Source organism: Pantherophis guttatus, chromosome 8 (genome assembly GCF_059756535.1).
Source record: "Pantherophis guttatus breed Tessera chromosome 8, ASM5975653v1, whole genome shotgun sequence".
Classification (NCBI taxonomy): domain Eukaryota; kingdom Metazoa; phylum Chordata; class Lepidosauria; order Squamata; family Colubridae; genus Pantherophis; species Pantherophis guttatus.
The window spans coordinates 26,421,856-26,442,919 of NC_142070.1; the positions used below are offsets into that span (position 1 = coordinate 26,421,856).

Below are 21,064 nucleotides of genomic sequence, written 5' to 3' on the forward strand. Positions count from 1 at the left end.
TCGCAAGGTTTTGCCTGTTTCTTCTATTTTACTCCTTGCCCTGCTCTTGGTGTATGGTTCGTGTGTTGTTTTAAAAAGCTTCCTATGTTTATTAATGTGCTTTGTGTGAGCTCCGTTTGTTTTGTGTTTTTTATGTGTTTTACTGTCTCTGAAACAATCTCAAGATTGCACAATGCAAATGTTCACGGAAAGCATAAATATAACAAAATAAGCTTTCTCATATGAAAAACACACACTTCCTTAATGTTGTTTTAACACTAATAAACTTATAACATTATTTCACTTGTAGTACAGCTGACCAATGCAAGTTTTAGTTTTTGATTTTTCATCACTCTGCTTGAATCTTTTTAATGAAATATTTTTGACACAGAAAAAGACAGGTAAGATTACTATAATTCTGGATATGTAGATCCATTTATATGCGTCAAAGTTATCAGAATCTAGAAACACATTGAATTTTGCTTCCATAATTAACTGAAGGCTATTTTCAAATACTGAATTTATGGATTCAGTCCTCTAAAATTTAGAGAGGAATGTTCATGTATATTTTTTTCTTAAGAATCCACTCCTACAGTAGTACTATAGAGTACTAAGGAAAAATGATAGTGGGATTCTGAATATATTTCCTAATAGACTTTTTGAAGATCTAAAATGCGTCTATGGGAAAACAAAAACTCAAACTCTGCTGATATTGTCTTGGCTTTTGGATATATCTATTTTTCCTGCTGCTTTTATGCATATTTTCTCCAAACAAGTTTGTGCTTCCTTTTCCATGCCTACTTTTGTGAAGAAGGGAAAAATTGAGGGGGGGAAGATGAAATGTTGGATTAAATATATGATTTAATATATCATCCTGACATAATTCATAATTTGTTTTAACTGTTAGAAGTTGTGTGGCTTAAAATGTAGTTCAGTGTTTGAGAAGAAGACACAGAGTGATTCTAGAGGCCACAAATACTACCCATTTAATTTGTTAGCCAAAGTAGCATGGAAAAATGAAATCTCTGCCCCAGCAAAATATTTAGTTTCCCTTTGTTTTATTTTATTTAAAATAGATGGGAACTTACATAAAATTTAGGACAGTGTTTCCAATAACACATTAATGCATATTTTTGAAAGAAATTCTTAATGAATTGCTGAAGAGTAGAATATTTTAAATCTAGTCATTTATCAAGGCCTTTAATTCACTTAAAAGCAGCCACTGTTCTAAAAACACTGGCCTATTTTATGGAGACTCCTTTCATTTTTAAAAAATATTTTCATACAAATAAACAACTGTTCTATTAATCTTATTTTAGAACAACAAGATGATCAGAAAAGACTAGAAGAAAGACTAGCACATATTGCTGATCATCTTGGATTCAGCTGGACAGGTAAAGTATAACCTTGGAGAGATCACAGTTGTTAATCTGTATGTTTGCCAGAAACAACAGTTTTCACGTATTTGCTTATTCCATACAACCTTGCACTTTCAGATTTTTTGGAGTAAAGCTCCCAGAATCATTGAACATGCTGACTGAACAGTTGCAATTTAAAAACGTTAATAGTAGTCACTCCCTTGATTTTAGCTCTTCTCTGAATCGCTATTCAGTAAAAAGTTTTAATACTATTAGCATGGTATAGATTTAATTGGTATATCTATATATGCTTTCTTGCTATATAAATACGATATGCACACATGAAGTTATAACACTGGGTTCTAAAAAACATATGTACTAAAATAAATATGCACTGTTATTATTACTAACAATCTTTGCTGACTCACAGTGTTTCACAAAATGCCAAAATACTATAAAATGCCCACAGTAAATAAAAAGCACCATATGTTCATTTAAAAACACCTGAGAACATCAGTTAGTATTTTTAAATAAATAAATGGAAAGCAAAATAGCAAAATGTATCATTTTCCAAAAACGTTTTGGAAAAGTTCAGTGTTTAGTAATCTCCAAAAAGCCGTTGCCAAGGAGACCAGGCTAACATGTCCCCCACAATCCTTCTGTGAGGAACGTGGATAGTTTTAAAAAATTGATAAACAAATATGAGGGGAAAATAGCATTTTTTTGTTTTCTCACAAAAATGCCACAAAATTGGGCTACCGTAATGCAGTGCAAAATCAGGCTACCGTAATGCAGCATAAATATAATCTATGTTTTTATTATTAGAATAAAAAGAAAAGGCACAAAGAGGATAACAATTCTAATAATAGATCTTTCAGTTCTTCTTGAGATGTACTAAATGTGAATGATCTGTTTTGCAGATAGTAGGAGGATCAGCTGATCTGTGTACTTAAGGAGTAATGCAGATGTATTATTGTTGCTTTGAATTAATGTTAATAGAAACTGGGCTGTATTTCAAAAAAAATACTTAAATGTTTGAACCCATTCGTAAGTTTTCCATAAAATCCATAGAATGTTAGTCTCATAAGAAAGCAGAATTCATAAAATGCCAAGAACAAGATAGCAACTTTTTTACAATTTACAAGGAGCATAGAGGTAATGCAATGACATTCCCAGAAGAGCAGGATGAAATTGTTTTACAATTGATCAAGGTTTAAAACGCTGAAGATCTTTTAAAAGTACATTAAAAGTAGAAGCATTAAACTTATTGGAACCGTAATGCACCTATTTGAATTGCACACCCATATAATCTAGCAATTTGTCCACAAAATTTGATGACTGTGGAATGGGAGCCCAAGAGAATGAAAAAGAGGGGTAGAAAGAGTGCCACTCCTGATCCTGAAGCTACAGAGAATTCTTCAATTAAATAATTATTGTAATAGTGATTATAACTGGATTGCAACCATATAAATTATAGTTCAAGAAAAATATTGTCTACAATTTTGGCAAATTTGTTAAATATTATCAGAACTACCTATATATATATGTATGTGTGTGTGTGTGTGTGTATGATAGATAGATCGATAGATAGATAGATAGATAGATAGATAGATAGATAGATAGATAGATAGATAGATATAGCAATAAGTATAGCAATAAGATAGCAATAAGTGATATTTATAAAGAATTGCAACTGGTCAAAATTATCTGAATACTTTGTACTTACAGAGCTAGCAAGAGAACTGGATTTCACTGAAGAACAAATTCATCAGATTCGGATCGAGAATCCTAATTCCCTTCAGGATCAGAGTCATGCATTACTGAAATATTGGCTGGAAAGAGATGGGAAGCATGCCACTGGTATATTTATTTTAGTAGTTACCATCCCTCACTCCTCTTCCATTCTGACAACCAAGAGCAATGTATATAAGAGAATGCAAGTGTCATACAAAAGCAAAACAATATAAAGATCCTATATACACACAAGGACACCCATACTATGTATGGACTTCTATAGGTGATAATTATCTATGATCTAATCTGCCTTTAAATGTAGCTACACTGTATACTGAGACTACAGTACTAATGAAAAGGACTTCTAATGTTTCTTTCTTCCATGTTCTTAATGATATAGAACTGTTTATATCTCAATGATATAAATTAACATGCTCATATTCTGTTTATATGCTTTTCTTGGAGGACATATAATAACTTGAAGGTAGTATGGTTTTAAACCAAGGATGAAATCCAACAGGTTCTGACAGGTTCTGGAGAACGGGTAGCGGAAATTTTGAGTAGTTCGGAGAACCGGCAAATACCACCTCTGGCTGGCCCCAGAGCAGTGTGGGAATGGAGATTTTGTAGTATCCTTCCCCTGGAGTGGGGTGGGAATGGAGGTTTTGCAATATCCCCTGCCACGCCCACCAAGCCATGCCAATAGAACCGTAGGGAAAAGTTTTGGATTTCACCCCTGTTTTAAACTAAAAAATGATTCAAATAGAGAAGGGTAAATTTACTTTCCTATGCAATTGTCATTTTCAGAGCAACTGTACCTGCATAATTTGCAAGTAAATTCTGTGTATTCTCTGGAATATCCTGTATTTGTATATATTCAAAAGAATAAGACATCTCTGTGAATAGACATGCCTTTCCTTCCTAATATGATTGCCAAACATTAGTAGTACTCCTCTAATATTCATGATGCAGGGCAGCTTATAAATAAAACATAAACAGTACCAGTACTGTTATTAGCTACTTCATCCACAAGAAATAATTCCATTTAAGCAACCAAGATAATTAGTATCTTTCTATTACCGTATTATGTACAAGTAATCTTCATTTAGTGACCACAACTGGGGCTGGCAATTCTACCATATCATTAACTGAAGAGTTTGCTAAGTGAAATTGTGACTACGCTTATTATGTCACTTCAGTTTTCCTTTACAGACCTGAAAAGATTGTAAATGTGAAGACTGGTCATAAAGTTAATTGTTTTTATCACCATCATAACTGCAAATAGTCGCTAAACAAGGCAGTCGCTAAGCAATTACTACCTACTGTATATTGCTAGAGACTCCTAGTTAAGTACTTACTATTGGAATGAAGAGACATTCCATTAATAGTGCAACATTTGCGGTTGCTTTTCTCAGAAGTGTTGATAACTTGTACAGAAGCTACCACATAGTCACCCTTTTCATATATCTGAATATACAGTATTTAGTGGGTCATTGTTACTTGGAAGATTGCTTTAAAACTATTTCAGGAGGCAATTCATATCCCTCCCCAGAAATATAATAAATCATATATAAGTGTGATTATCAGGACAACTAGAAGGATCAAAAAGAAAGAAAAACAAATAACCACCGCTTTTCAAGTGATTAGAGACACACTTTACCCTCCTATTGGCTGACTTCACAGCGGTTATCCAAAAGCTGAATAGATGGCATTCTTCATATGTACAAATTATTAAAAATAAATGCTGTCTCTTCCATAACACAGATTCAGGTCTTACAGAGTGTCTTAAAAAAATTAACCGAATGGATATTGTTCACCTAATGGAAAGTAGTATGGAAAAGTCCAGAGATCATAGTCGCACCTATGCAGAGATTGAACAGACAATGGTACTGGATCACAGTGAAGGTGAGAATATACTTTACACATGCATGATTACTATTCAGTAACTGATTGTTATCAAATAATACCCATCAGCTATCACTGAGATAACTACCAGTGGTTCTGTACCAAGGAGAGCATTCCCATCAGTTCATATAGGAATAAATATAGTGCTTTTCAACATTGTAGTAGTGATGATCAGAAGTGAATCATCCTATACTATATCACTGAATATTGAGAAATCAATAGTAGATGTGCATATTGAAATTCATGTAGATGACATTTCACCATAATAAAAAGCATCAATTAGAGACCACCCACAAAACCATCAATATCTTCCGAAGAATCCAGAGAAGGAATTCAGAGAAGAAGACAAAAAACTACTCACTACCCTTCCTGGACATCCTGATCAGCATAAACCACAATGGGAAACTAGAAACACAAACTAGGAAAACTACGCACACCACTAATAAGTGCTCCATTACCAAAGCAATAATCTAACCTCCCACAAGAGAAACTGTATAAAAACTTTATTTAGACAAGGACAAACTCACTACAGCAAACTGAACAGCAGAAAAAGGAAATAAAAGTAGCTAAACAACATCATCTAATAAAATGAGTATCCATGCAACTTTATCAAAAAGTGCTTGACCACTCAAACCGATATAGCACAAATAACACAAGCCATAAAAAGCACAACACTGCCATACATCAAGAACATCTCAGAAACCATTGACTACTACTAATCAGTGCAGCACACAAGCCAACTAAAGTCTTCCAAAACTAAGTAAACCAAAAAACCCAGTATCCCCAAGGCGAAAAAAACAGGAATCATCTACAACATATAGTGTAATGACTGCAACAGCCACTACATAGCCCAAACAGGAAGAAGACTGCCAGAATGCATCCATGAACACCAACTAGCAGTCAGACAATATGATGAAATCTTTACTTTCACAACATATGAACAAACCTAATTATAGTTTCAGTTGGAAAACTGTGACCATCCTAGACCAAACCAAGTCAAAAAACACTTTATAGCCACCAATAGACATATACATATAAACAATGTCTACGTACTTTGTGAAAGAGACAATCAACAACCCAAAATGTGAACAAAAAGACCAAAACATCCCCCCCAGCAATCAACACCCAGATGAGCACAGATTAACTCCAAGACTAACATCAGACCAAAATCAAGAAGTAAACAATACCTTAATCAAGCAACTTTCAAACAAGCTAACAGTAAACAACCCAACCAAAAAATCCAAGACCACTCCCTCCAACACTGACAGGGCAAGCCACCAGAACATGGATATCAAAAGTCACCACGTCATAATGTCATGTGACATATTGCGATGCTTTTTCGTGGGGGTGGCCAGCGGATGACGCATCGTCTACAGGCCATCAGTTTGACATCCTTGCACTAGAACAGGGGTATCAAACTCGATTTCATTGAGGGCCGCATCAGGGTTGTGTTTGACCTGTGGGGGGAAAAGGGTGGGCAAGGCCAGCTCGACATCACTTATGTTGGGGGCGCCTATGGTGGCCTTTGTGCTCTACCAGTGAAGACGGGCTCCTGAGCTCCATTTTCAGCTGCGACAACCTCCTGCAACCCTTTGCCAGCAAAATTGGAGCTCGGGAGGCCCACGTGCGGGCCTTGAGTTTGACATCTCTACACTAGAATATAAATTGAGAACTTTACTAGCACTGCTGATGGTACCTAGCTTTGGTAATGAAATGTCTGCAAGAAAACAATCAAGCTTAGTGAGCACTAATAACCCCTCACTTCAACCTTGAGCTACAAATACTTTCCTTTATTGAAATTCTGGCTATATGGAGTTTTAGTAGATAGGATTCGTAGAAATCACTAGCAAGTTCTTATATTTGAACACATGGCATGGTTATTTATCTATGATTAAATATAACAAACTTTAATTTATGTTTTGAAACTGCTGAGTTGCATGCTATATAGCAGTGATGGCTAACCTTTTTGCCATCACGTGCCAGGAGAGGGGGGGCGGGGGAGGGTCGCGCGCGCACGTGCCCACGCGCATGCGTGCGCAACCCCCTCCCCCCCGCTCCTGGCACATGATGGCCTGGTAGGCCCATTTTTCTTTCTTACCTGGTTCCAGATCCTCTCTGTGTATCTGGGAAGGGCGAAAACAGCTTTTCCCACTCCCTTGGAGGCCCTACGGAGGCTGAAAGTGCCCATTTCCCAACTCTCGGTGGGACAGGAAGTGACATTTTTTGCTGTCCCCAGCCTCCAGAACCTCTCTAGGAGTCTCTAGGAGCCTCTCTAGGAGTCTCTAGGAGTCTCTGGAGGCTGGGGACAGGAAAAAAGTCACTTCCTGTCCCACCGGGAGTCGGGAAATGGGCCCTTTCAGCCTTGGTAGGGCCTCCAAGGGAGTGGGAAAGGCTGTTTATCCTTCCCAGATACACAGAGAGAATCTGGAGCCAGGTAAGAAAGAAAAACGGGCCTACCCCACCCCCAGGCCCTCCAGAGGCAGGAAACAGCCTGTTTCCCTACTTCTGGTGGGCCCAGAAGGCCCAAAAATCAGCTGGCTGGCGCGTGCATGCGCCCCAGAGCTGAGCTGGCGTGCCCACTAATATGGCTCCGCGTGCCACCTGTGGCACGCATGCCATAGGTTCGCCATCACAGCTATATAGTCTTTTAGCATGAAATCTTTGCTCCACATCACATCGCTACAAATCTGCATCTAGATAGCAATTACCTCATTTATAGAGATTAAATAATTGTTGTTTTACTTTGCCTTCAGGGTTCTCTGCACTTCATGAAGATCTATGCAGCACAAAAGATAAAAAAGAGGAAGAATATTCCTTTTCTAAAGACAGTGAGCAATCAGATCATCCTCCTCTTGTTTCAGAAGAAGACCTTTCTCTCAGTTGCTCACCCTTGCATGAAGGCACATCGAAGGCTGAGACTGAACTATCTGTGGTAGAACTACTACACCAAATACAGAAAGATCATGTGAAAGCTGAATTCTCAGGGAAGCCTCATGAGCTGACAGAAGGTTCACCTACTACACAGGAGTATGTGTAAGAATTCTACAATAGGGTGGCATATATAGCAATAGGAAATATTTATTGCATAGAGATCATGTTTCATAAGCAAGGAACAAATACAAATTTTGCAAGACTAGAAACCCTTCAATTTTGTCAAGAAAAAAAATCAGTGAGCTAAATAATTTCTAAAAGTTTAGAGTAAAGCAAATACAGTATATGGCCGATATATCATTTTAAAATATTCTTAGACTTATTAATTTAAATGAAAATAGATCGTCGAATTAGCTACAAAGATTTGTCATTTCTGAGCGTACTCTTAGTATGGCAAAATATTGACTGGGTTAGATAATGGTTTTTTTTCTTTTTTCTTTTTCTTTTTTTATTTTGAATGAAGCTCAATTCATGGTGAGATCAGCCAAGGTTGTCTAAATACTGAATTACTGGGTGAAATTTTCATTGAGGAGCAGACATTGCTTCCATGAGAGGAGTATCAATCAGTAAGAGGCCAAAGATTCCCAAAGTGGGTAATCCTTGAGCTTGCCTATTCCTATTCCTGGAAATCAACAGATTCTCAACCTTTTTTTTCCCCCTTTAAATACCTTTTGTGGCCACTGGGGATGGCCACAGACCTCCAAGACTTAACTCAAGATTTAAGTCATAACATTTCTTCGAGCCTTCACGGACCCCCTGTGATGACATTGAGATCCCCTAGGGTTCCGCGGACTACAGGTTGAGAACCACTGAGTTAGAATCAGGGCACTTATGTAATACTAGTCTGAATTAAATAGTCACAAAGAGACAATTGCTATGACACACATGACAGACTGGAAAGAAAACCATTAATTCTATTCCATTCTTTCTGCTGTTAGCCTGTGGTGGCAATGGAACAAATGGAATGAATGCTGACAAGAATTCAGGAGGCCAAATATTCTTTTAAAGGGGGAGGAAATGTCCACTACTTGAAATCAAAATATATCATAATGGAATCCTGGAAAGCTAGACTGTTTTGGTTTAACACAAATGTCTATACAAAATATTGCTAGATACTGGTTTTTGTCTGATGAAACCCAGTTTACTTGAAAATAAGTTCTAATATGAGAACTTGAACCATATTAGATTAGTAGTCATGACAATCGTCACTGAATTCTCACTGGTATTCTCACTCAACTGTATCCCGATTTATTCATTTCAGAATGTTACATGCCACTTTTCAAAACAAAGCCAAGTAGTTTTAGAATAAACCTTATTCCTCAGAGACAGACTAGAAGAACTAATCATTTGTTTTCTCCAATTTTTATTAACAGTATCACAACTTCTGGAGCAGATTTGACACAAGTGCCCCAAAGTGTAAAAACAGTCAGCATTGCCAGTGACAAGTCTGGGGATTCCACCACAGGATGTGAAGATCTTGAAAGGCCATCATTGCATACTCCAACATCTAGTGATCGAACTGATTCTCCCATTGTGGAAGAACCTGAAGACCATCACTTTCAACAAGAAGATATGCATCCAAGGAAAAACAGCCTGGTGATTGTGGAATCCACTGATGAACCGCCTGAAGAATTAGAAAGACACGAAGAAGAATTGTTAGAAAAAGTAAGTTGTAACACTAACATGATTCATGAAATAGTGCCTTTGAAGAATTAATGAAGAAGAAAATCTTTAATGTAATCTTATTTAATACTTGGAACAGTACACCCAGATAATAAGAAATAAGAGGTATTCACACACTCTAGATTAAAATACAGTTCTAGGAAAAGAAAATTGAAAGACAATGCACTGAAAAATGTAAAGCATTAACACAGAAGTGAATAGAGAGAAATATAACTAAAAAGAGGCAATCATCTGAATAAGAACAGAATAAGCCTGAACTGAAAAATAGATAATGGATGTAAGAAGAATTATTTGAAAGAATTTTTAGCAAGATTAAGATACAATATTTTTGTATTGTATGATTTCTGTATGGAAAGAAAAAAAGGCAAGAAATGTTTTGAAAGCTTTTCCAAACATATATATTTGCAGCAAAATAAGGATTCGTTAAAATTACATACTTTCCACATTTTAATTCCTACAAAGAATGTGTTAGGAATTAGATTGTGAATGAAAATGTACTTTTGTCCCATGGCGATTGAGAATTGACAAAACTTTTCATTAAAAAAATCAGTTAAATCAGAAAATAATAGAGCTGCACATTTTTCTTTCCAAAAAACTATTTGGGAATATTTAGGAGCATGCATGGAACATCTGTCTTTAATTGGAAAAGCAGGTTTGTATGGATGCTTCACAAGCTGTCTTTGACCATACACAATAATTTCACTCACTGGAAAACAATGAAACAAACAAGTAGAAATACAGGTAGTCCTTGACTTACCACAGTTTGTTTAGTTACCATTCGAAGTTACAGAAGCACTGAAAAAAATAACTTATCACTGTTCTTCACACTTATGACCGTTGCAGCATTCCCATGTTCATATGATCAAATTCAGCTGCTTGGCAAGTGGCTCATATTTAGGATGGTTGCAGTGTCTCAGGGTCATGGGATCACCTTTTGCAACCTTCTGACAAGCAAAGTCATTGGGGAAGTAAGATTCACTTAACAACTGTGTTACTAACTTAACAAATGCAGTGATTCCGTTTAACTCTTGTGGAAAGAAAGGTCATAAAATGCGGACAAAACTCACTTAACAAATGTCTCCCTGAGCAATAGAAAATTTGGATACACCCAAGAACACCTTTTGATGCTATCAAACAAGTCCGAACAAAGAATGGTTACTTTAACAGTATAAAAAGAGGTCTTTCACCAAACCACTTCTTTCGAAGATTTTGTTCAACTCTAGAAAATAATTCATTTTTCCCATTGAAAATGCATAAGTTATGATGTTTGGATTGACCAATAGAGCAGTAACCTAACTGCATGCCACCTATAGTTCCCTGGCACTTTGAAAGTTGCTACCATGGCAACTCAGTGGTCATTATGAGCCTTTAAGAAACATGTCCCAAGTCCCATTGCAGAAGAATCACAACAGTAAATATGTAGTGAGCAAATTTTATTTCCAGTATCTTTACCTGAAGAAATTGTTGCTTCAAAAGTGAAAAGGATTTTGAAAATATCCCAGAACTATTTAAATCAAAGCTAACTATGTTTTCTAAGTGTAAAAGAATTATATCTTTTTTTTTTTTTACTGGCTAAAAGACAGAAGCAAATATAGTAATTATTAATTAACTCAAACTTGCAATATAATCTAGTTCAGTGGTTTTCAACCGATGGTCTGTGGACCCTGGAGGGCTGTGATGTTGTTACAGGGGGTCGCCGAAGGCTTGAAGAAATATTACAATTTAAATCTTGAGTTAAGTCGTGGTGGTCTGTGGCCATGGTCCGTGGCCACTAAAGGTATTTAAAGGGGGTCCGTGGTGAAGAAAAGGTTGAGAACCACTGATCTAGTTCATAATTAGAAAATTGTTGGAAACTCATATCTGTTTAGTCTAATTGGGTTTATGAAAGATGAAGTTGTAACTATGTTTGCATTATTCAACTGATGCGCTGCTTTTACGTAGTACATGGTATTAAAAAAAAGTTGAAGGCAGGTTTCCTCGGCTTGTAACATCAAATGTTCAAAGAAGATTTCAAACATTCGGCCCCAAAATAGAAAGAAAGTAATACAGCATATTTTGCAGTGTATCTCATTCCAGCAAGCATTTGTATGGTGTTCGTTGTGTTATTAGAAAGGGGCCCAATTATTCATTCACATGTACAGTACCAGTATGATGAGAGCAATGCTTCCATGCTTCCACTAGGAGCTAGCAGAGGAATTAGGTGAGCTGGAGGTCAGCTCAGATGAGGAAGAAATGGTAACTACCAGGGTCGTTCGCCGCCGGGTAATTATTCAGGTACAGGAGTGTTGAACTATTGCACGTACCAGTGGCAACTATGCCCTGGTTATACCTCTAAAACCCACCCTTTTCCTAAAATCCTGTTCCTGAAACACCCCCTTGGCTGGCAATGCACTGATGAATTTGGCATGTTCCTGGGTAATGCATGTCAATTGATTAACATAAATATTTTTTTTTCCAATTTCATTTGGAAACTCAAGGAATGTAAATCCAAATGGTAGATAATTAATTTGCATTTTGAAAGAAACTATCTCTCTTAGAGGACAGTTTGATTTGCTGCTTCAGCACCACCTACTAGCCAAATTCTTTCTTGTTCCAAGTTTGCATGCTTTTTAAAAAGGATCTATTTGCAAAATGTTTAATAGCATTGGAGCAATTTGCTTCAGTGCTTCTTGCCTAATTTATGTTGTTTTTTGAGCCAACTAACTTCTGTTATGCAGTTTATTTAAAATAGCCAGTTATTTTTTTCTGAACTCTGTTCTTTGTTTAATAGGCTGATGATGTGCCTGAAATACCCCCGGAAGCTGTAACGGAGGAACAGTATGTGGATGAACATGGCCATATTGTGGTGAAGAAGGTATTCAGCTGATGGTTTATTACGAGAATATAAAGAGCATTTTAGTACATTTGACCCATTTCAAGATTTCCAGAGTTAAATCGAGGAGCTTAAGGATACTTTAATACAGGTTGTCCTCAACTTACAACAGTTCATTTGGTGACCTTTGAAGTTACATAACTGAAAAAAGTAATTTATGATCATTTATCACATGACCATTGGACATATGATCAAAATTCAAAAGCTTGCCAACTGGCATGTACTTATGATGATTGCAGTGTCCCAGGGCCATGTGATTACCTTTTGCGACCTTCTAAAAAACAAAATCAGTGGGGAAGTCAGATTCACTTAACAACTGTGTTACTAACTTAACCACTGCAGTGATTTACCTAACATCTGTGGCAAGAAAGGTCGTAAAATGGGGCAAAACTCACTTAACAAATGTCTCACTTAGCAACAGAAATTTTGGGCTCAATTCTGGTCTCATGTTGAAGACTACCTGTATATGTAACAAAGAAATCTCTTATGGAAAGTGAGGATTTAGGCTCTATGCATTTCACACCACATGGGATAAAGGAAAATATTTTATCCCATATAACTGTTGCACAAAAATATCTATTCATTTTAAGAGAGAACATGTTAAAATTGTAATGTATTTAATAATACATATCATGTGATGGATATATTAAAATTGCTTTGAAATAGTATTTTGAGAATCTGTTAGCTGAAATTGTGCCTCATGTTACCTGCTAACGAAATAGCAAGTTAAGGCTTATTTGTGTATGCACATGAGAGAGAATGCTAGGTATTTTAAAGGACAAAGATGACTACCATGGTTTAAAATTCAACTACATGCTAACATAACTCTTGATGAACATGCCACCCTGCTAGGTCACTAGGAAAATCATCAGGCGATTCGTTTTACCAGATGGAACAGAAAAAGAAGAAGTTGTGATGCAGGGAGAACCCCAAGATCCTGTTACAGTGGAAGAGGGAGACAGTTACTCCAAAGTCATAAAGCGGGTGGTGTTGAAAAGTGAAAGTGAACAATCAGAGGTTAGATTAATTTTTTTTCCCTACCAGAGTTTATTTATTTGAAGTGAATTTTTGAAATTGGCGCTAGAATTACCCATTCTAAATTATTCTGTTTATTACATTTAATTGTAAATTTTGTTTCATAAGGTTCACTTCACATATCTTGTTTAAGCTCCCTTGGAAGATGGCTCTTTCAATGAAGAATTGTAGAGCAATTCTTTAACATGTCTAGCCCCCAACTTCATCATTTTCCAAGAAATGAATGAATCAGTAACGTTAGCGCAAACGTTTCACAGGAAAGTAGCAAAATAATTTTTTGGGCATTATCTACTCAGCCAATAACCATGGTTCTGGAATAAGCAATTATTGACATATGCAATTATTCATGAAATCTCTTTCACAGGTGACCTTTTCTGAGCCAAGTGTATTACCAAGTGCCTCAGAATTCCAGGCTGAACCAGTAGAAGGCCGCAAGGTCAGCAAAGTTATAAAAACTACCTTAGTACATGGGGAGAGAATGGAAAAACATCATGGAGATTCTAGTTTAGCAGTGAATCTTCCATCAGCCAAAGATGACTTCGAAGAGGTGAGATAATTGTATGGTTTTGGCAACATTATTAGAACTGCAATAGTACTAAGAGCAGAAACACATATAGAAAAATTAGAAATAGCTAACTGTAATGAAGCATCATTAAAGAAATGTATTCTTATTTTTTTCCAGTATGTTTAGAAAAACTCAACACTTCACAAAGAACAATTTTTCCTTCTGAAAAAGATCTGAGAGGTATCATCTAATGCAGTGGTTCCCAACCTTTTTTTGGCCATGCCCCACCTAAGCATCTCTAAAATCCTAATGCTTCCCCTGTGACATATAATTCTTACTTTACTCAAAAAGTAAAGTAAAAGTTACTTTACTCACGCGGAGGAAGCCTAAAAGGCCATTAACTTGGTTTAAATAAGGTTCAAATTGCCCCCATTAAAAATCAAATTGTCCCCCTGTGGGGTGTGGGCCCCATGTTGGGAACCACTGATCTAATGGAACCCAGGGAGAGATTACTCTGAGTCTTAATTTTAGGTCTTATACAAAACTGTAAAAAGTTGTTTTGCTGTGCTTTGATAATGCTTTAAGCAAAGCATTCATCTGAAGCTGCTTTGAAAAGGAGTGCTGCCATCTGACTTCTAGACAACAAAGCAAAACTATTATATCCTTCATTCACTGTCACCCTGATGGTCTCCTTCAGGATATGCAGCACCTTGAAGAAACTTCTATATTGCGGTTGCCCATATTTATGCAGGAGCCTTAGTTCAGTAGTTTACTTCCAGTACCTCATTGAAAGGAAGTGATACAGGAAGAGGCACATTAACAAGACCATTTTCTACCTACTGAGTCTGCTTGGCAAGGCCAACTGGGGCCAATTTGTACAGAGAAATCCATTATTATACAGTGAATTTAGGAACTTTTCACAACTGCCATATTTTTCCAGACGTAAGGAGAATTGAAGTTCCCTCAGATTGGAAATATTGTACAGCAGAAGCTTATCGATTAGTAAATATGAACTTTTTTCCAGACGCATTTGGAGCAGGATTGTAAACTCACCATATCCTATTTGATTAAAAATAAGACTCGGTATTGGTTGAATAAATAGAATATAGATAATTTCTGTTCAGATGGGAGTGATGTCAGCACATCTTCTTTCTACCATATTTCCAGTTTGAACACGAAGCTCCATTCTTTACATTGGATACATTTAAACATAGTATGCAAGAACACAGTGGAAAGCACATAGTTGAGGACTTTAGGAAAGAAATCTCCAGTATAAATGTACTCTTAACAATATAACTCAATTTGCAAGTGGGGTTATTTTATTTATAAATCCAAAGAGTAGGGTACTCAAGGTATATGAAATACGATGTATGGCTACCCTATTTGAAATGTATATGTGATCCCAAGGATAATCCTGGATCAAATCACTTTTATTGTCTAAGAGCCTTCTTCCTAATGAACCAGATCCCATCTGTTAGTAAGACTGGAGCTCTTTCCACTCTCTCTGGGTTCCTTCAAAAAGAAAAGACTTTGTTTTTCATAAGAGATTGTTTGTCTCCATCAGGAATTCAGCATGAGAATTCTCAGTAAAAGTAGATTCTATTGTTTTGTCACACATTTCAAATTCTTAGTAAGTACAGAATTTGCAAATTATGCAATTAATACTTTTTTCATATATGCTTAACTATTATTTGTCTCATTGGTTGTTCTGATACTTTAGCAGGTTAATATAATTAAGTTATATTTGGGTCTTTTATGCTACAGTTATGCTTCCTGTTTTACTTTAGGCCCTGAATTACATAGGTAACAAAGTGAAAATGGAAGTTCCCCCATTAGTAGAGAAAGAGGTCATGAAAGAGGATGGGTCGCTTATTAAAAGGTTTGAGTTGGCATGACACTAGCCTGTGCAGTGACCAAAGATTTAACAGACTAACTATTTGAATAAATTGGAATAAAAGTATTTGAATAAATGTCAACTTACAGTCTCAGTGTCTTAAGCTTTACTTGGAAACTAACACACTGTGGAAGAGGGGAGAATCAATTGATGGAACAAACAGTTGTTTGGGAAATAGCTGGGTTATAATTCTGATTCCAAGTTCTAAATGTAGAAAAAATTTGCATGACATATTTTAAAATAACGTTTTGGGGAAGTCAGAGTGTCATGAGGACAGGAAAAGATCTGGACAATTAATTAATTGAAATGTTTTGGCTCTAGATCCATATACCAAAAGACCCAGGTTTTGGCGGCGAGGGACTAAACAAAGGCCCCCAGTCAATGTCCATGCTATTGAAGCTAATTATCTGGGATTAATTATAATTTCAATGCTATTACTATTGCTATGTTCATATCCACAACTATGTAGGCAGAATATATCCTATGCCAGGGGTCTCCAGCCTTGGCAACTTTAAGACTTGTAGACTTCAACATCCAGAATTGAAGTAGTTGAAGTCCACAAGTCTTAAAGTTGCCAAGGTTGGAGACCCCTGTCCTATACTGCAGTGGTTCCTTAGCACCAGGCACCGGTTCCATGGAAGACAATTTTTCCATAGATGGGGGGAGGGCGGGAGAGAATGAGAGTGCAACCTAGATCCCTCAGATGCACAATTTACAGGTTACAGGTTCGTGCCCCTATGAGAATCTAATGCCTGATGGTCTGAGGTGCAGCTGAGGCAGTGACTGGGCAATGGCTGCAAATACACATGAAGCTTTGGTCACTCACTTGCCACTCACCTCCAATTGTGCAGCCCGGTTCCTAACAAGCCCCGGAACAGCACCATTGGGAACCCCTGCGATACTATATAAGAAATGTGTGTGTGGAGAGGGTAACTTTTCCAATTCTGCCTATGCTGACTCCATCTGGATACCATTGCTTTTTTGGCTTTACTTTTTGTTTAAATTTAATGAAGGACTATCCATGTTTCCCAAAGCTTTCACCTTTTAACATTTGTTGACATTCCATTTTTTTTTTTTTGTAATGGAGATCTATTGATTCAGAACCTAAATTTTGTTGAAACAAAGAATATACTTGCTCTGACAACATGAAGAGGAGTATAATATTTGTAGATGATGGTCTTAATTATCTTTTATACATATTATACATACCCATTTTCTTCAATATTTAAATTGCCTCTTAGATCTTTGAGGACTGTGCTTCAGACATAGTAAAAAAAAGGTACTTCCTTCTAAACCAAATTCTTGGACAGGACAATCCCGTTGTTATGTTTTAATTAATTAATTGATAGGACCTCAGCTCCCAAATGACCCTGGGAGACTTATATAATTTAAATATTAAAAATTATACTCTAACAATTTTAAAACTCTGCCAGCAACAAAAAAAGTCAAAATGACTTTATTATTCTTTCTGTTCCTTTCTTGATTCAACTGTTTGTTTACTTCTCTGCCAATAATTTGTAATGCATCTAAAGCCAGTCCAATAATTGGCAAAAATTCCAGTTTCTCACTGTCACATTCCTTCTCTGGTGTCAGAATTAACAAAATCAGTTCTCAAAGGGGAATCTGATGCTGCATTTCCACCTTTGAAGTTAGAACATGTCTGTTCTCCCCAAATAGACAATAAGATTGTATCTTTCCCATATTTTGTACCAGGCAGATGTGTTGGGAATACAGCCTGAATTTCTGGGGAATGATACAGTGTTTATTGTTCTTTTTTAAAACTGATTTAGGAAGAAGAGGGCAACAGATATGTTTTTTATTGTTGTTGCAGTGTGGAATCCTGCTGATTAAACATCTAGCATATTGCTTCTTATTTCCTCTTTCCACAAAGATTGATAAACTCTCACAGGTGTGAATGTCTGTGCATATAATAGCACACACATTTCCTAAGCTATGGACCTTCCCTCTTGTGTGTGAATGGCACCATTTTAGCAATATAACGAGTATCATTCATGGGTTGATTATCAGAAATAGAAGGAACAATAAAAAGGTTTTAACAATATATAAATAACAAAAGTATGGGATTTTTTGGGTTATCAAATAGTTAAACAGCCTAGTTAATCTGTTTCTTGAGGCTTACTATGAACCTGATATTCCTCTCCAAGAACTAAAAAGTCAGCAGAGACTACCTCTATACAGTTGTCTGTGGTTCTCAAGAAATATAACCGAAAGAAATAAGCTGTCTTTTCCACTGAATAAATTATTTCTGTGATGTAATTTTGTGTATTCCCATCACTGCAGAATCCCTTACTTGAAGAGAAGTAGTAGTAAAATATGTATACAATAGATCTTACTTCCCTTCCTTTGTCTCAATGTATAATACTGAATGACAAACATATTTATTTATTGACTTGTATTCCATCTTCCTAGCAATGAGATTCGTTGAAGTTAAATATTGTAAGTATGGGCAGGAATGACAAAAACCAGCAGGTTTGTAGTGGGGGATATGAATGGTTCTCCTATCATTTATCTTGTTAATGATTCCCTGTTGCAGGATTTTCATACAAAGATCAGTGTTGCTGGTTTAAAACATATGAATGTAGGCATTGATGTTACGGAGACTGATGTTACAAAACAATAATGTTTCTCAGAATAATTTTCCTAGTATCAGGAAGGAAAAGAACTTAAAACACATAACTGAAAGCGTCTGATTGATACAATGTTTACATACAAGTTCGAACCATACGTAAGGACAGTTTAAACTATCCCATTCTAACTTTACACAGCAATGTGAACTATGCATCAACTTAACTTTTGATCTTAGCAGGTTATAGCCTACACCCACAGCAGTGGTGAAATCCAAATTTTTTTACTAACAGTTGTGTAGGTATGGCTTGGTGGGTGTGGTGTGGCTTGGTGGGCGTGGCAAGGGAAGGATACTGCAAAATCCCCATTCTCTCCCAACTCCTGGGGGAAGGATATTGCAAAATCTCCATTCCCACCCCACTCTGGGGCCAGTCAGAGGTGGTATTTGCCAATTCCCTGGACTACTCAAAATTTCCACTACTGGTTCTCCGAACTGCTCAAAATTTCCACTGTCGGTTCTCCAGAACCTGTCAGAACCTGCTGGATTTCACCCCAGATCCACAGTCCCTTTAAGCAATCCTTTCTCCCTGCCTGTGCAAGTTTATGACACACACAAGTAATTTCTCAAGAAGTTACAAGTTGCTGACATTTTAACAAATCTACCAGTTTAAACCTGATTGTAAATTTAGGCTTGCGTTATATGTGTAGCATAAGAAAGGAAATGACTTTTTAAAAAAATAATGTTATTGATACTTTATATATAAATATTTAGCACTTTTCTTAGCTCTTTAAAGTCACATGCAGTCACTGTCCTTTCACCTACAGGAGCTCAAAACTCATGCTAGAATTTTAAAATGAAAAATAGAATGCAATTTCCTTTTTTAAAAAAATCCTACAAATTCACTCATTATCTCTCTTTGACTCCTTGTAGGACAACGATGAGTAAAGCTAGTACACAGAAGAGGACTGTGGTTAAGGACCAGTATGGAAACCGGATTCATGTGGAGCTGCTGGAGGACACACCAGACGCGCTACCCCGGGATGATCTTCAGCATGACCTTCAACAATTATTAAGGCATTTCTGCAAAGATGAGCAGAAGAAAGAGGCCAAATGAGATGCTGCTAAATCTCACCCTTAGACCATCACACATATCCATTAACTGTCCAGCTTTATCCAACTTTCTTTTATCATGTGTTATTATTTAACATAATCGTCAGGGAACACTGCTGTTTCTACTTTGAGCATATAGAGCAGGTTTTCCATTTCATTTTCTTTGTTTCTAAATATCTGTAAGCTAATTTGTGACCAAAGATCACATCCTTCATTCTGGATGGTTTTATCTACTAAGTCATAGACTTTGTGCCCTCTCCTGACTATCTTGTCACCCTTGGCATTTTTATTGTTCTTTATTTTTGCACCAGATCCATAAACGCATAAGTTTCTTCCACAGGCCTCTTGAAATGACAGTGTACATGTGTTTTTTTAAAGGATATTATTAACTTCAAACTGTAAATAGAGAAAATATGTGGATTCACAAGACGGAAAGAAAGAAGCACTGCCTATTGTGACTACTTTTAGCATCAGGACTATAAGGTTTGTTGAAGAATAATTCATGTAATATTGCTAACACAATCCATTACAACTAGGACACGGATCTATCAAGAACGAAGCAAATCAATCCTCCTGTGTTCATAGGACTTCCAGTGTAATAAATTACTTGACTAAAAAGAGTCAGAACAAAGCCTCAAATTTCAGCTGTTTCCCTTACAAGACAGTTGATTGCAGCCATTACTGCTTCTTTGCTTCCTGGGAAAGCCACCTCAAGATTTCCTGAAGAAAAAATATACCCAGTTAGATATAATGTGCTAGCAGCTGTATCTGTGGCACTTTTGCATACTGTATTTAAATCTTTTAGATCAGGGACATGAAATGGGTGCATTCAATAGTTCTGATTTCTATACTATTTTGATCACTCCTTTAACAAACCACACTGACTTTGATGGGGTTGTCTCTGCTGGCCACTGCACTATAGACATTATAGAAGGAGGAAAAGAAACCATTCCCTTTCAGGAAAAAAAAAAAGATTTCTCACATTCTGTCAAGATTGTCTCTTAAATCTGGCACATGCATGTGGCATTGGAATATAAAAACATGACCTGTCTATAATCATGCCAATTGCTTCTCACCCTTCCTAGCACTGAGCGAGCAGACATTATTACCATTGTGTTTGAAGGTTTTCTCCGGAGTTTTATTTATAAGGAGACAGGAATCCACTACGCATTTGTTTGGTTTATTTTTTTTCCCTCTCTTGCTATTTTATTTATAGTCCTTAACCACCTTTCAAGCATTATTCATGTAAATGTCTGCACTTTGATTTTCCAAGAAGGCATATATGACCCTGGAATTATTTTGTGATCTGTACCTAATTCTAATAGTGGTCTGAAGCTCTGTAGCATTTTAACATATATATGTAATTAGATATATATATATAATATATATATATATATTATATGAAATGATATACATTTTGAGTCAGTTATTTGATAAACACAAAGCATATTCAGCAATGATGAGTCAGGTC

The 21,064-nt window shown here is 36.5% G+C and overlaps 1 protein-coding gene across 30 annotated transcripts in view; it reads left to right on the top strand.

The window, feature by feature from the left end:
- ANK2 (ankyrin 2) overlaps nucleotides 1-20,539 on the top strand; it is a 286,613-nt gene extending 266,074 nt beyond the window's left edge. For 27 of the 30 annotated variants that reach the window (XM_087874452.1, XM_087874455.1, XM_087874462.1 and 24 more), the window contains 11 exons: nucleotides 1,299-1,373; nucleotides 3,066-3,197; nucleotides 4,836-4,976; nucleotides 7,730-8,009; nucleotides 9,281-9,572; nucleotides 11,772-11,864; nucleotides 12,361-12,444; nucleotides 13,315-13,479; nucleotides 13,862-14,044; nucleotides 15,790-15,881; nucleotides 19,414-20,224. In XM_087874452.1, the coding sequence (XP_087730578.1) occupies nucleotides 1,299-1,373; nucleotides 3,066-3,197; nucleotides 4,836-4,976; nucleotides 7,730-8,009; nucleotides 9,281-9,572; nucleotides 11,772-11,864; nucleotides 12,361-12,444; nucleotides 13,315-13,479; nucleotides 13,862-14,044; nucleotides 15,790-15,881; nucleotides 19,414-19,597 (1,721 nt within the window). In that variant the 3' untranslated portion in view covers nucleotides 19,598-20,224. Of the gene's footprint in view, nucleotides 1-1,298; nucleotides 1,374-3,065; nucleotides 3,198-4,835; nucleotides 4,977-7,729; nucleotides 8,010-9,280; nucleotides 9,573-11,771; nucleotides 11,865-12,360; nucleotides 12,445-13,314; nucleotides 13,480-13,861; nucleotides 14,045-15,789; nucleotides 15,882-19,413 lie in introns of all 30 variants that reach the window. The other 3 variants (XM_034442335.3, XM_034442336.3, XM_087874448.1) reach the window with 2 other exon arrangements.
- The last annotated feature ends 525 nt before the right edge of the window (nucleotides 20,540-21,064 follow it).